Below are 15,014 nucleotides of genomic sequence, written 5' to 3'. Positions count from 1 at the left end.
ACCATGGCTCATGACATGGAATTCAGGACAGGCCTGTTAGCTAAGTGTAATGTAACCTACTGAAAATTTTCCAGACTTATTTAATGCTGAATTTTGCTTTCCAGGCAAATTCCCCCCTGTCTGAAGAGTATGCAAAGGCAGATGAAAGGAATTAGACCCAGCTGCTTTTATTTCCTCCCACCCCCAATACAGAGAAGCTACTGAAGTCAATGCTGTGATGCCAGCAGTACCAGGTGTTCTGTGGTAGCCTCTTGTTACCCAAGGTTGCTTCTGTACAGCTTTATTAGTTGCCAGTGAATCAGTCCAGATGCTTCCTTTCTTTAAAGAATAAATGTCTACTTTGAGCAGAAAAAAACCAAAAAAACTGTACCACAACCTCTAAGTCATAGCAGCAAATTACAAAAACTGCCTTTAAATGAAATGCAGTGCTGATCAGAAAATTGTTCTAAGTGGGTGCCAACAGAAAAAACCCTTGCCCTGAATATAAATTTAATGAGGAAGAAAGGACTCCTTTCACTAGAATAAATTAATTCAATAAAAAGATTCAGTCACTTTTGTTTCCTCCCAAGTTTGAAAAAAAAAGCAATATCTGGATAACAGGTTGGTATCTATGAAAACCATTAAAAGAATAATGAGGGCAGAATCTCATAGCGAAGTCTGTGTTCCATGTGCTCCACACTCATTTCCTATGAGAGTCCCCCTTTATGCTCCTGAACTTCCCAGTTCATTGCACAGTTTTACTGCTCTGCTAAATTGCTCTAGGTGGACCCTGAAGTACATATAGAAAGCAACCTTAAAGCAATTAAGAACATCAGGGTTATAGAAGTCTTTGAAAAGCAGGAAAGAGGTATATTAGTAGTATCTGTGCAAATTATATTGTTTAATTAAAAGAGTTTAAAGACAATAACTCAAATTTCTGTCATTTCTAAGTACCTTAGCATGTTATTATCACCAAAGAAAATTCCTGTAAAAGTAGGTTAAAAAGTTTGTATGTAGCATTCTCATTTCTACAAGAACAATCAATTCTGACCTCACTTTTTGAATATTTTTCGATTCCTTTGCACGGAGTTCTTCCTGGTAGAAAAATATCAATATAATGTGCATTTAAGAGCCTAGTCTCCATTTTCAGTCATTTAAGAGCAGTCTTCTTAAGAGTTCTTCACTTTCATTAGATTTAGATTCTTTAGAAGCTGTGATAAAGTTTAGTCCAGAATTTTGTAACCCTACATGTAGACAAATACTAGAAATGGTTGAAAATACTCTTCCTTGGGGCTCTAATTTCTTTCCCCTTAGCTGGTGAAACTCCACTGAGCGAGATTGATTGGATTAATGTTAAGATCAGCTGAGACTTCCCTTCTGAGATGTACAATAATTTCCAATTACTTTTGATTTTCACTGAAATAATAGAATTTAGACCTGTTGGTCTCATTTGTTTAGTTGCTCTTGTAGATTCCAAGGACTGAATTTTATCCTTGGAAGATACAGTGCAATCTTAGGGTGAAATTGAAATCTTCAGTGCCACTCTGCTATTTGGCTCAGGTTCAGAAGGAGGCTCAAGGATATTCCAACATCCAAGGAATACACCTCTCTCAAATACCTGTTTCACTGGAAATTTCTATGAAATATGTATAAAACTCTCATGGAATTTCACTGTGCAAAAAAGATACAGACTACTGCAGCTTTAAATTCTCATTTTCTATGTACATTTACACTTACATTAAAAGAAAAGTTTTCTTTAAGGAAGAAATGCTATTTTTTCCTATTTCGGTATTTCTTACCTGCTGATTTTTAATTTTTTAATTTTTTTACCTCTTCAGAGTGACAGCTTAACTGTTTTCCATTCTCAATAAACCCCCTCATACTCTTTGGCCTGAAATACACATCCTTCATCTTGAAAGAGCTTTAATATTACTTTGAAAGGTTCTCTGTCAGCACACCCATCTTCTGGATAAACCTATGCTCAAAGTGGAGCCTTGTGCTTTAGAAGGCAAAATATCACTCATGTACTATCTCCTACCACAGTGTTTACTGGATCCAGCAGAAATCTACATATCTGCAAATATAACATTTGTCTTACATTAAGTTTATTTAATTTATTGTCTTTTCTCTGAATCCATAGGAAGTCTATGAAAAACACACACACACATTATGTGATAATTTTGAGTGACATCAGAATGATTCAAAACATGATAAATTCTTTATTTTCAGGGTGGTAAGGCACTAGAATTCTTGGTGTGGATTGGACATTTACCATGCAGTGATTTTTATTTTAAAAATAAATGTGTTCCCCTTTCATCAGAATGTTTTTGTGACATTTGTGGCAGGTCCTTACAATTCCTTTTTATACTGCTGATGAGGAATCAACCATCTCAGATAGAATTTTGAGTGTGTCTCAAGGAAGAATTTGCATTTCTGTTCCTGATGTTGATTGGTTTCTTCTGAGCCATGTGCTTCAGATAGAAAACTTCTTCATCAGACATGTTCTGCTGCATTTTTTTTTTTTTTTCTCCTTGGGGACTGTTAATTGATCATATTTCAACATAAATTTGAATCTCCAGCTTCAAATGTCAATATTCCATGGTTGCAGGGTATTCACCCACTGAAGTGCAAGGAAATTACTTGCTTCAATGCATCACAATAAACATTTAGTGTATAGTTCATTATGATATTCAACCAAAATTTGAACATATTGACCATACAAATATAAGAATAGTACAAATATTTTTTAGAATGTATATTTGTAGGCATGGGGGTGTGGGTTACACAAAAACTTACTTATAATAGTTCTGGTGAACAGCAGCCTCTATTTAACTATACTCATGAGATTCTTTAGAGAAAAAGAAGTCAGAAGAGATATGATGTGTTTGTAGCTACTGCACTTTGCACTTTGAGGAACTTTAAAGTTCATTAATTTATTGAAGAATTGTAATGCACATTAAAAATAATGGTAATTTTCTAGAAAATATTTTTCAAATTCTTATGCTCATAATTTTGTAAATTTTCCAAGACTTTCAGAATGCTTGGGGCTTGCTAAATGGAGATTAAATATTTAAACCTTGTTGACTTTTTTATCAGTAGAAGCAATTACAAGATTGAGTGGGGAAGCTCAAGTTATCCGTTCTTCTCCAGTAGCATCACCTAGAAATAATTTCAGTTACCCGACCCTGGCAACCCCATTGTGTGTCAAACCCCTAAATTACCTCACTCTGGTTCTATCAGGGAATTTTTCCAACCAGCTGCTGTCACCTAGGATATATAACTATGTGAACAAGCCCAGAGAGTTGGGAATGCCTTCCATCCGTGTTTTGTGCTTGCCAAGCAAAAGCCAGCTGCAGCTGAGAAGGCATGAAACTGAATCCATGTCAACAGGGCACTGAGCCAAAAATAAGGAGCTGAGCTCGAGCCCATGGCTGTACCAAACTATTTACAGGGTTTCTGGACTTCTGGGGGCTTGGGTCAGGGAAGGCTGGGCTATGGGTGTCTCTCAGGCCCACTCTGAAGCAGCACACACAAAAGCAGATGAGGAGAGGACAGCGTTTAAACGATCCGCAAAAGATCAGAGGGTGCAAGAAGCCAAGACCATTTCAGTTCTTCAAAACCAGAGCAAAAATGAAAGTCATTACAGTAGGATGAAGCTGTAGTTGCAGGAAGGCTAATGACTGAATTCCACGCAGTCTGATGTTAGAGGAGGTTACTGGCACAAGGTGAGGTTTGTGTGGCATGACACAAGCACTACATAATTACTTAGCTACAACATACCACTTCTGTGCTCATGATTGTTTAAGGATTTATTTAAATTGCTTTTATTTTTCAGTGCTCTGTTTTTCCAGCTGTCAAATTAATTGTGTGATTGATAATTAAAAAATTCGTGGTGTCACTTTGGTGTTACAGATATTGTACGACGCTATGTGCAATAAAAACTTGCCCTCCTTTGTCAAGATGTTGACACGTACATAAATTGCCATTCTGAAGTCTTTCTTCAGCATTTATATACAGTATAGCAAATACCAGCACATCAAAAGCCTGCAATCTAACACAATAAATTGCAGTTGTACTATCAATCTTTCGGCAGAAACACTTATTGCCCAGCTAGCTAACATTTAAGAGTTTTTATGAACCTGAGTGACTCATGTATAATTTAAAGCTGCACATAATCTCTAAAATAATAGAACAGGAGTATGAACATAGTATTTAGGTACAGAATGAGTAATATATATATAGTCAAAAGTATGATAATAACATATAAATAAACTATAGGTAAATATATATATAGCCTTAAGAGAACTGCAGCATAAAAATGAAGTAATACGTGTCAGAGGTATAGTTTCTGAAATATAAATTCCTTTCATTTCTCACCAAAAGAATATGAAAAGGAAAGGATGGGATTTATTTATTTATTTTTTAATAAAGAAATTGAGTGTTTTGCAATAGTTGCCATGTAAGTTTAATTGTATTACTATGCATCACAAAATAATCCTGACTTTGCTGAGGTAAGTCTATAGGTGGAAATGGTTTTATTAGACCACCTCCAACAGCTGGAGAGAGCAGAAAAATTTGTTTGGGCACAAATTTGTTTGGGGCAAACCAATCTGCCTGTTATGAACAGCAGATTTAAGGTTTGCTTCAAATTCAATCAAATGCTCTGAGCATTTTCAAGTGCTCTAATAAAAACATCAACACCATCTACAAACCTTATCTTGCCTATTCCTTTTCACCATCAGAGCTGCAACAACCGTGCTGCTAAGCTTCTATATAGGGAGGTTATTTCCAGGGGATGAAAAAATAATTAGTAAGTATTTCTGAATATATGGTGCTTTTCAGAAAATATAAAAAATGTCAGTATAACTAAAATACTGCAGATTTTCCTAGAATTAGGCATAGATTCTACAAGGAGTGATTTGTGGGGAGGTTATCCAGTGTATCCCAATTTAGGTTTACAACTAAATGACAAACATCAGGGGCACTGTGAGATGGTACTGAACTTGGTATTGCTTGCCCAGTTGGAGAGGCTGTCTCATCTCTCCCTCTGTCAACACCAGGTCCTCACCTTGTCAGCACCCTCCCCTGAAGGTGTGTATTCTGAAGATACACTGAATTTTTTTTTCCCCTTTTCCAGTATCCCAAAGAATATCTACACAATGAAAGGTGATACTTCAGCCATTCATACTCTTCAGGACAAATTACCTTGTAAAGCTTGTAAGTGTTTTATTGCTTATTTTTCCAAAATAAGATTAATTCATGATATAATCACCCAGAATTTTACCATTACTGCCCTTGAATACCTCTCAAGGAATGGAAGTTATTACAAAGGTGTTTCCTCTTTTTTCCCTTCATTCCTTTCTATCACCCTTTTAATGTTTTATATTTTTATGTGTTACAAATGTGTGTTATCAGAACAGTTTCAAGACCACATGTATAAATAGCTGATATTAGTAAACTTTCAGGTTAGTCAACAGAGTGAGGCTGTTTTATGCTGGTTGAGGATATGGCTCAACTTTGAGGGATATTTTTTGTTACAAGCAGCTGGAGTTGGTACACATATAAAACCTTTCCATGAATTTGAACAAATATACACCATTATATGTGCAGAATTACTGTGATTCTCAAAACACAGTAATGATTATTTCTATATTAACTGGATAAATCTAATAAGAAACAAAATATGAAAGGAAAAAATGTAGTCAAATGATTAGGTGATTGGTGACTGGTTATGTAACTGTAACTAATTAAATTATGTTACATGGCACATTATTGAACATTAAATGTAGCTAATATATACAGGTAATTTTTTTTAATATAGTTGTCAAACCTTTAAGAATAAAAATATAAATGTCTAAATGTTGCACAATACTTGAAAAATTTCTGTTCTGCTATAAATTTTCTCTCCATAGTAGCCACTATGCATAATAAATAGTCATAATATTCATATCTCAATCCTTTCATACAAAAAAATCTCACCTTTAGTGCCATACATACTACATAATTTATTCTGTGTACAGAACATTTTAGAAAAATATTTCTGCATTATTAATAAAAATTATCTATAGTGTCAAGATTCAGTTAATAAAAAATGTCATTTTAAGTTAATTGCAGACAGGATATCTACTGATTAGGAATAAAAGAGTAACAACAAGTAATAAGGAAATCATGCAGACTATAGGTACTGTTAAGAAACAAATGGATCAGTCATACAGCAAGCAAAACAAAATTACAGGATAAAATAAAGAAATAAGCAGATTGCTTTTCATACTTGCTTAAAACTTTTCCTAAGTAAGAAGACAGAGCTCCAGAACACACACAACCCTTTAAGTGGTATCCCACAGGCACAGAATCCTTCCAGGGGGTCTGACATGAAGGAGAATGGGACACTACAGGTTTGTATTTACAGTCCTTGCATCACATGAATTTTTTAGGTATGGAAACACTAATCAGCCAAGACACCAACAGACCTGGAAGTTTGTTTCTAATTTAACTATTTAGGGAAGTACAACCATGCAGACTGGATTTCTGATTTATACAAAGAATAGGCACCCACTGACAAATGCTTAAGATGAATAGAACTGTATTATTCACCATATGTAACAGAGATCAAATAGCTTTTAATGAACAGCTTCTTATCATAAAAATATATTTACACAATGCCTGTGAACAAGTGTCCTTGTAGCAAAACCTGATGTTTACTTATAAGGAAAAAAAATCTTGCCCCTACTGCACTCTTTCCTCTGGGAGAAGGGAAGTAAACACGGCTGGCATTCTTTACACAAAGAAACAAAAAGAATTACAAAAACACAAAAAAAACCAAAAAAAACCCCAAAAAACCTGAAAGTAACCCCACACTTCTCTCTGGCTTTTATTCCTCCTAATTCCTTTGTCCAATTCTTATCTCAGATATGCTTCAAGTGATTAGTATAAAAGAAAACTCTGAGGGCAAAGACTTGCTAAAGTTAGTGCTATTCCCATGTAAAACGTACATCAAGCTGTGGACTGACCCTGCACAGATTATCTCCAGAGAGTCTCTACTGAGCAACATCACACTGTTTTTTCTGTGTCTGGTGGTTTAGGCTACAGCTCTTTGAGAAGAGAAAAAGGCATACCTCAAAATGTGGCTGTTACTTCATCCTGAGCACTTCCTATAGCTGTAGCCTCTTTTATCACTGCCAAAGCTTTACATCTCTCGCAAAACCAGGAAACAAACTTAGAAAATGGTCAGCCTGTACTTTAGGATAATTCTCCTTACCTTGATATCCATGAAATAATTACTGGAAGAATATACCTACCTTATGTTATCAGTGCAAAAATTTTACATTTACTTGCATTATTTATACATACTTTAAAGTATACCGATGGCATTAAAAATAAAGAAAATCATGTAATACCTTTACTTTTACCTATGGATTTGGTGAAATGGTTCCATGAAGAAAGCATTTCCAGACAAAAAAAGAGAATAAAGAAGAGGAGAGAAACAGTAAGAGTCATGAGTACATGTAAATGCAACAGTATCTGAACATGAAGAGACAAAGTATAAGGTAAGTGTCTGAAGACAAATGGAGATGCAATCAGTGTCATATTAGGGACTTAGTTTATTTCTTCCCAATCATGTACATGCAGAGAAACACAGAAATAACCCATGCTTAGGTAAGAAAGACTGTCACAAAGATAACATGGACAATGGTTAGGAGGAAGAAAATCACTGGTTTTGTTAGATAGCAAAATTGTACTCTCAGCATTCCAGAAGCCAGGAGCAGGTGCTTTCTGCACATTTCCAATCAGCCATGCATTAATGCAAATGGACTCTTCAATGTGTGCAATGCTACAACAGGAGCATCTTCTTTCAGGAGCTATCTGAAGAATGGTCTTGCACTTTGTTTATCTTTTATAGGATCATCCATAATTGTATTTTCTGATAAATACACAAAATTTTCTTAATCGCTCATTTCTCTCACCTCTTTTTAGTTACTGTATTGCAAGAGGGGGAGTGGAGGAGGCAGGAAGGACAAAAGCTTACGCAGCAAACAAAAAAAAAAAAACCAAAAACCAACCAAAAAATGAAATAAGAAAAAGATGTGACCAAAACCATGTGTTTCTTTGCAGCCAAAGACAGCTTTCAAGCATTTGCCCATCGGTTGCAGTGATGGATTCAAAGCAGCTACAGAACAAGAAGAAACAATGAAAGCAGAGTGGAAAAGGAACAGAGCCCATACCTTGGTCGCCCATCATCAGGTGCGCCAGACCTTGAAGGGAAACAAGAGCACAGTCAGCAATGAACAAGGGAGCACGGGAAGGTGGTGTTGTCACACTGACAAAAATGTTTTGTGACAGGCATCTGTTTCCTATAAGATGTCTGTATCACAGAGGGAAATCAAAGAGCATTTTTCAACCACTGGTTGGAATGCTTTGGGCTATGAGTAACAGAACTGCATTTCAAACACTGGGTGCTGTTTTATTGTGTATTTTTTTTGGTTTTTTCTGTGCAGTATTTGCAATAACAGAAAATAATAAAATGCTTTCAAATCCAACCAATTCCTTTAATAATCCATCTTTATCATATTTTGATTATATTGCTTTGAACACTTTACTGAGAGGACTTCCTGTCCTCTACATGTGAAATGATATTTAAACCCTGGAGAAGTTTAAACCTGAAAAATGGGCTGGGTCTGATCTTTTTCCCCTCATAAAAATGAGCATTTCAGGTAATTAAATAAAATTTCTTCATCGCATTGAAATGATAATGCAAAGAATGTCTCCTTATTTGTGTGAAATGTGACAGTAGAATGAATTTGTTCCAGAGAAGGCAAAATATTACATATGCAATATAAAATACACAGTAATAAAGAAAATTTAAGTGACAGCTTCTGCAACTGCTTCATAAATCTGTGAGGAATAGATTTTTCTTTATACTTATATTGTGAGATGAAATCCCATCACACTAGAATAGGTCTAGTGACATTTTGAAGCAGATGTCCATAATGATAATCACTCATCCAGAGCCAAATTTTGCTACTCTTCAAGGAAAAATATTCAGTTTTTTTTTAATTCATGATAATAAAATGGTACTTAAATCTCATTGAATATAATGTGATGTTGGGAGAATGTTTTTCTTAAATGTATGAAGATTTTTCATTTTTTATGTCTGATTTAAAAAACAGACTTATTCTTGTTGAATTTAGCTGTTTTAGGATCCATTTCAGAAGTCATTGGTTGTTCATGTGTTAAATGTGCTCCTCTTCTCAAAAAAGCCATACATTATTATCTTAATTGCAATTAATTAAAATTAATTCACACAAAGAAGGTGAGCAATATAATATCCTTCTCTTTTTGGAAAGCAGACTTCCTAGAGAGAGAGAGTTTCTGTGATTTCTAATTCACAAAGAAAATTGGGTGCACAAATGACTCACGCTACTTGGGGGTAGTTCAAAGAAGACACTCCCGACTGCAATCAGTCTAAATGATTCGTCTCTTATCAGTTCCAAATCTCAAGTGATGTTCCAAGTAGACTGACAATGGTTTTGTCGAATTACTGCTTTCTAATGTCACCAGTTTTAGATGTGTAGTGAAACTGAAGGGCCTGATGTGCCTCATCTCTTGTGCAATAAATTCTGTTTCCAAATACAGAGCTCTGCAGCTGGTGGGATTACCTGGGGCTCACAGCAATGGAAACGAAAGCTGACTGTGATCCTGAAGGGATGCCTGCAATAGCATTGCTTGGGAGACATCACACAGCTGTACTGGCAGCTTGCAGCTTGTGAAAGAGAATAGAAATGTTTTCATGGGGGTTCTTTCTCTCTAAGTGCTGCTGCAAGAGAGGCTTGCTGAATACACAGAGTATGAAGAGCAGGTGATATTTTTTAATTCATTCTTTTAGTGCTGGGTGCCCTTGCTTGGATCCCCTGCCATGTGGACTTTTGGAAATATCAGTCTCTTCCTGTGATTGATTAACTTGTCTTTTGGGTCCTAACTTTTGATTTTGGCAACAATAGCAAGAAATCTCAGACTTCTGACTTGACCCCAACTGTATTTGATAAAGGAAAATTGAAACCAGTTGAACATTGAATCTTTTTTTTTTTTTTTTTAATGAAACAGTGACTTTTCAGCTACTACTTTATGTGAGATCATTCAAATAAATCACTGTCCTGTCTCCCAGGGAAATGCAAAGGTGGCCTCTTACTAGTTCACATTTATGTATGAACTTCATAGTTATGTGAACCTAAACAAAAGTCTAGCTTCAGATTATCACTGCTTGATAGCTACTATTTTGGTTAAAATGATATGTGAAATTGGTCAGTTGCAAGTAGATGACTCTTACATAATTTGATTTAAAAAAAAAAGTAAATAGCAGAAGTACCTCTTGAAAACATCATAAAAAACTACTTGAATTTTAAGAGTCACTTACAGGGCTATTCAGTGAAAAAAGGCAGACAAGTGGATGTAAAAGACATACACTGCTCAAACCAAACATCTACCAATTAAAATATTCAGTACTCCTCCTCAAGACACTGTATCTTGTTTCACTCTGTGTTACTTTATTTGCAAGCAGTAAGGTCACCTATACTTCCTTGATAGAGGCACATGATGATACTTCCTTTATTTTATATTTTTGCAGTCTATGGATGAAGGCTATAGAAGAGTGAAGAATTACTAGTACTGTACCTGTTCATTCCACAGAGTGGTTTAAAATGATACAGCTAAATCTGCCATGATAGCAATCACTGCTGGATTTGCAAAATCAAAGTCTGCTTATAATAGACCTGGGAAGTTTTATCCTTAAGTAGCCACATATAGGCATCCCATACATTGAAAAAAATACTCATTTGTGCACCATTACTTCAATTACTTTGTGAATTAGGAATTCAAGATTTAGAAGGAATCCCTCATGTGGGATCTACTCCAACTCTCTCCTGAACTTGGCTCTGAGAGGAGAGAGTTAAGGAGCACAGGGTGGGACAGTGGAAAGGGGTATGAAGGTAGGATATTGTCGTACTTTGGTGTGTGAGTTCCATGCAGAACACAGGCCAAAACAAAATTGAAATATGATAAACCTGAAGTGAAGGTCATAAAGTGTAGCACAACTTCAGTAAAATTAAAAAACAGCAGCCTTTTTTTACCAGCAGTATATACAAAATTGAATACTACATATTTCTGTTTGCTTATGTCACCTAATTTGCAGATATGCTCAGATATCACAGAGATCAAAGATGAAAAATGTTAGCTCAGATTTCAAGTTGTGCTTTGGATACACAATTCTATGCTTCCATTTTTTACATATTCATGCTTTGTAACTTTAATGTATGCATAAGTATCCAGACCTGTGTTGGAATAAATTTAAGGTTGCAGTTTTAAGAATTAAGTTCAGGTAAAGTCTGGATTAACTGTTATCCAGGTTTTATCTTGTACTGCTGTGCATAAATGAATATGTGAAATGCAATTGAACCTCCTTATCTATTTATACTGAAACTAATTCAAATTTTGAGACTCATGTTGACACCAGTAAGAGTTTTATGCACAGATCAAATACAAGATTACGTAGTTATTTCTAGGCTTTTATGTTTTTCAGCTAGAATTCCTACCCCAGTGTTGTTGAATACATTTTTATCTCACAATGAAAATGAAATTTTATTGACGTGTACAAGCATGACAGCGCCCACAAGTAAAGCACCAGAACTGTTTGAATTTTCCTTCTCCTTGGGAAAGCATATATATTAATAAAATTTCAGAGCATCATCTATGTGCTAAATCTGAGCACCTGTCTTCACCCTTGGATACAGCAGCATAGAGAAATGAAGCACCGGTGCTTCCAGGCTTCTTGAGAAAATCAGCCCTGAACAGACAGGGAGTGGCCCTTGGTGAGCTGAAACCTGAATGAACTCAGGCCCCAGAGTGACTCACAGGAACACCCTGGGTCACAGCCATTCCAGGACACTTTGCATATGAATTAGTTTACTAAGTCCTTGCATTTAAAATAGCTTTTAAAATATTGGAATGAAATAAAATTAAAACAATTATTCATAGATAGGTAAACCAATTTTTTCAAATAGATAATCATTTTTCCAGTATGCAAAGATTCACCCCAGAGAGACTTTTAAAGACATTTGTACATAAAAAAGCACCTGCACTTCTTTGACTTATAAGCAAAAAGACTTTCAAACTATCATACATATGTATGTTTTACCAGCTAATAGACTTACTTACCAATATTCAGGATAGATGGCATTGTGCCTTAGTTTCCACTGCCCTATGCCATACTTTCTTTAAAGGGACTTAATTACATACCAACATAATTATTAAAATCACATGGTGCTTCTTTCAATGTCCGAAAGGCAAGTTCATTATGCTGAAAAGTTAGACAGAAAACCTTTTTTCCTAAAGCTTTGTGCTGTAAAGGATATTAGAATAAGCAGGGTTTGTGGTATTAAAGAGAAAAGCGCTTTCCATTTTCCTAAGCAATTAAGAGATGGGAATTTAACATGCATTACTATCTTTTTGGGAGAATTTATGCTCCACATTGATGAGACAAATAGTTTCTTGAAGTGTTTTTCATACAGAACATGAGAAGAAATCAGTCCTGCAAATCTCCAGAAAGATTTTGGATATGGTATCAGTCACATGTGTACAAAACTGTTGTTTTAGTGGGGATATTCTGGAATTACAGCAATAAGGCCAAGGAGCTTTGCTTGTGTTCTGCATGAAAAAAATAAATCACATTTATTTAATAAGCTTGTATGCCTTTGTGGGGGGAAAAATACAACTTACCGTACTGAATGATATGTGTACTTTTATAACATTAAGCAGAAGGAGAAAAAACCCCACTGAACAGAGGGAAAAAACAAGAGCTTAGGAAAATAAGGTAGAAAGCACCCACCTTCCACATAGTTGTCTTCTGTAAGCACATAACAGGGAAGGAGAGAAAAGGAAAACATTCATTAAGCAGCATGCAGACTGGAACTTGCCGTTGCATGTCTTTATCATGCAAGGCATCAAACACAACATGCAAGTGCTCCATTGCTACAATCCAGAGGGAAAAACAAAAGCACCAGGGAAGCAGTGTTTCCTCTGCTTAACAAAATGTATGTGATATGAAACAAAATACTCTTGCCAAAGTGCAAATATTGTACGGGGTTTTGTGCAGCTCTTTGTACATGCAACTATCATTACTGATGGTTATTAATTAGAGGGTCTTCTTGTAAGACTTTTGTAGCTATATATTTTTAAACCACCAGTCATTTGTGATAGGGATTCTAAATTCATTTGGTTCTAGTTTCCCATTCTGAACTCTCCTGGATGATGAAGTAGATGATTTTTAAGCTTCAGATAACTTAAATTCCTGAATATGCTGTGATGTTACCACAGGCAGCATGGCTGATCCCACAGTCATTAATAAGAGAGGCACTCTGGTCATTGGGTTAAATCTCCAAATCCAGCAGGGAAAAAGTGGAACTTAAACCGGGTGGAGTAACTCGGAATCGTTAGATCACGTCCTACAGAATTGGTCTGCGTCAGAATCTTGCACATTGTAAAAAATCAATCAATTCTCTGTCTGGTACAGCCAGCAAAGGCTGCAGCAGTGCCAAGGACGGGTTCTGTCCCCCGATTAGATCAAAGGACGTTTTGCCTGAGGAATGGCTGCTATCAACAAGCAGCAATGTTTACCATTGTGTGTACCCAACCCAACGTCAATATGGGGCACAGGAAAGAAAGTTCTCCCAAAGCTTACAAAGCAAAAGGGGGCTAAGAATTGAGCCTCACTTAAAAAAGTGAACAGAATTTAAAACAGAGAAACAAGGCTCAGTGTCCTAAAACTCATGTTAGTGTCTACAGTCCTCAGCTACTCCACTGGGAAAGTGATTTTGAGGGAGGATTTCTCTGCTACCCATTATGGGCATGACTGAGGAGGGGATAGGAGAAAGAAAATGGGAAAGGTAAAATAACAAAGTAAAACCATCACAGAAGTCAAGGAGATGGATGGTGTGGAACCAACAAAGAGACTGGGAAGGGTGACAACACAGCAGTCTGACTGCCTGGGAGATCTCTTGCTGCAGTTTATGTCATTTCCACCAGCTCTTCCTGGGGAGGCAGCACACAGAAACCAGTGCAAATTAAAGGCCAGTTCTGCCATTATTGGTCATTTCTCATGGAGTCATCCCCTAGCAATAATGCCTTTTCATGTGGCCATGAAACTAAATTGATTTTGATATATTGTAACCCAATAAAAAATAAGAAAACAAGTACACAGAACTGGGCTTAATGATATTTTTTTAAGCACAGTCATTTCCTCCCAGAATGTGTCACTTATCATAGTGAAAAGCCTTTATAAGTTAATGCCAGCAAGCAGTGAAAAAGGTCATCAAAACTCAACATTATTCCCACAAATAATTTGAAAACTTTACCACTTTAAAAATAATGACTGCTATAAATGCTGAATAATAAGGGTTTAAGGGTTTAGTTAGACAGTTAGATATTATAATTTGCCTTTTCCATTCACACACTCGAAATCAAGAAATAGAATAAATTCACTGAGATGATGAAGAACTCCCAGTTTCACAAGATAAAGATATGAAGTTCTATACACAATGTAAATAGAAGTGATATTTGGAGCAGCTCTTAGCAAAACTTTTCTGGAAGAGCCTTCAACATTTAACTGCATATAGTAATTTCCTTTCTTGAAGTAAAAAAAATCCCACGCAAACTCAATAAAAAATAAATTATTTATTTCAATTGTTGTATAACTTCAGTCTCTTTCATCTAATTCTGGTTATCACAATATTTTAATATTGTAATGCCAACATTGCCATGGCATTTTTTTTTTGGTGGTCATGTTTAGCTTAACGTGACTTTTTACATTCAGCATATGAGCTTGCTGACAGACCAGGTCATGATGTCAGACTCAGAGAAAAGGGTTCTGAAAATGACATCATAGATAGGATCAGATGGTCAAACTCATCTGGCTACAGAGTTTAGCATATATTGTTTTATAGCATGAGTCCTCCTCTTAGCAATAGTTGGCATGCTTTTTGTGGTGA

The 15,014-nt window shown here is 35.9% G+C and overlaps 1 protein-coding gene across 29 annotated transcripts in view; it reads right to left on the bottom strand.

Annotated features, from left to right (window-relative positions):
- The window catches only part of NRXN1 (neurexin 1), a 670,738-nt gene that overhangs the window by 583,812 nt on the left and 71,912 nt on the right, over nucleotides 1-15,014 (bottom strand). For 17 of the 29 annotated variants that reach the window (XM_015621249.2, XM_015621250.2, XM_015621265.2 and 14 more), the window contains exons 2-4: nucleotides 12,857-12,874; nucleotides 8,202-8,231; nucleotides 7,377-7,388 (exon numbers count right to left, since the gene is read on the bottom strand). The exons of 5 other annotated variants lie outside the window; for them this stretch is intronic. In XM_015621249.2, coding sequence (XP_015476735.1) covers nucleotides 7,377-7,388; nucleotides 8,202-8,231; nucleotides 12,857-12,874 — 60 coding nt within the window. The remainder of the gene's footprint in view (nucleotides 1-7,376; nucleotides 7,389-8,201; nucleotides 8,232-12,856; nucleotides 12,875-15,014) is intronic. 7 more of the 29 variants (XM_015621251.2, XM_019005993.2, XM_015621264.2 and 4 more) reach the window with 3 other exon arrangements.

Source organism: Parus major, chromosome 3, assembly GCF_001522545.3.
Source record: "Parus major isolate Abel chromosome 3, Parus_major1.1, whole genome shotgun sequence".
In the NCBI taxonomy this organism is placed as follows: domain Eukaryota; kingdom Metazoa; phylum Chordata; class Aves; order Passeriformes; family Paridae; genus Parus; species Parus major.
The sequence above is the reverse complement of the archived record's forward strand: the minus strand, read 5'-3'. Positions and strand labels throughout refer to the sequence as shown.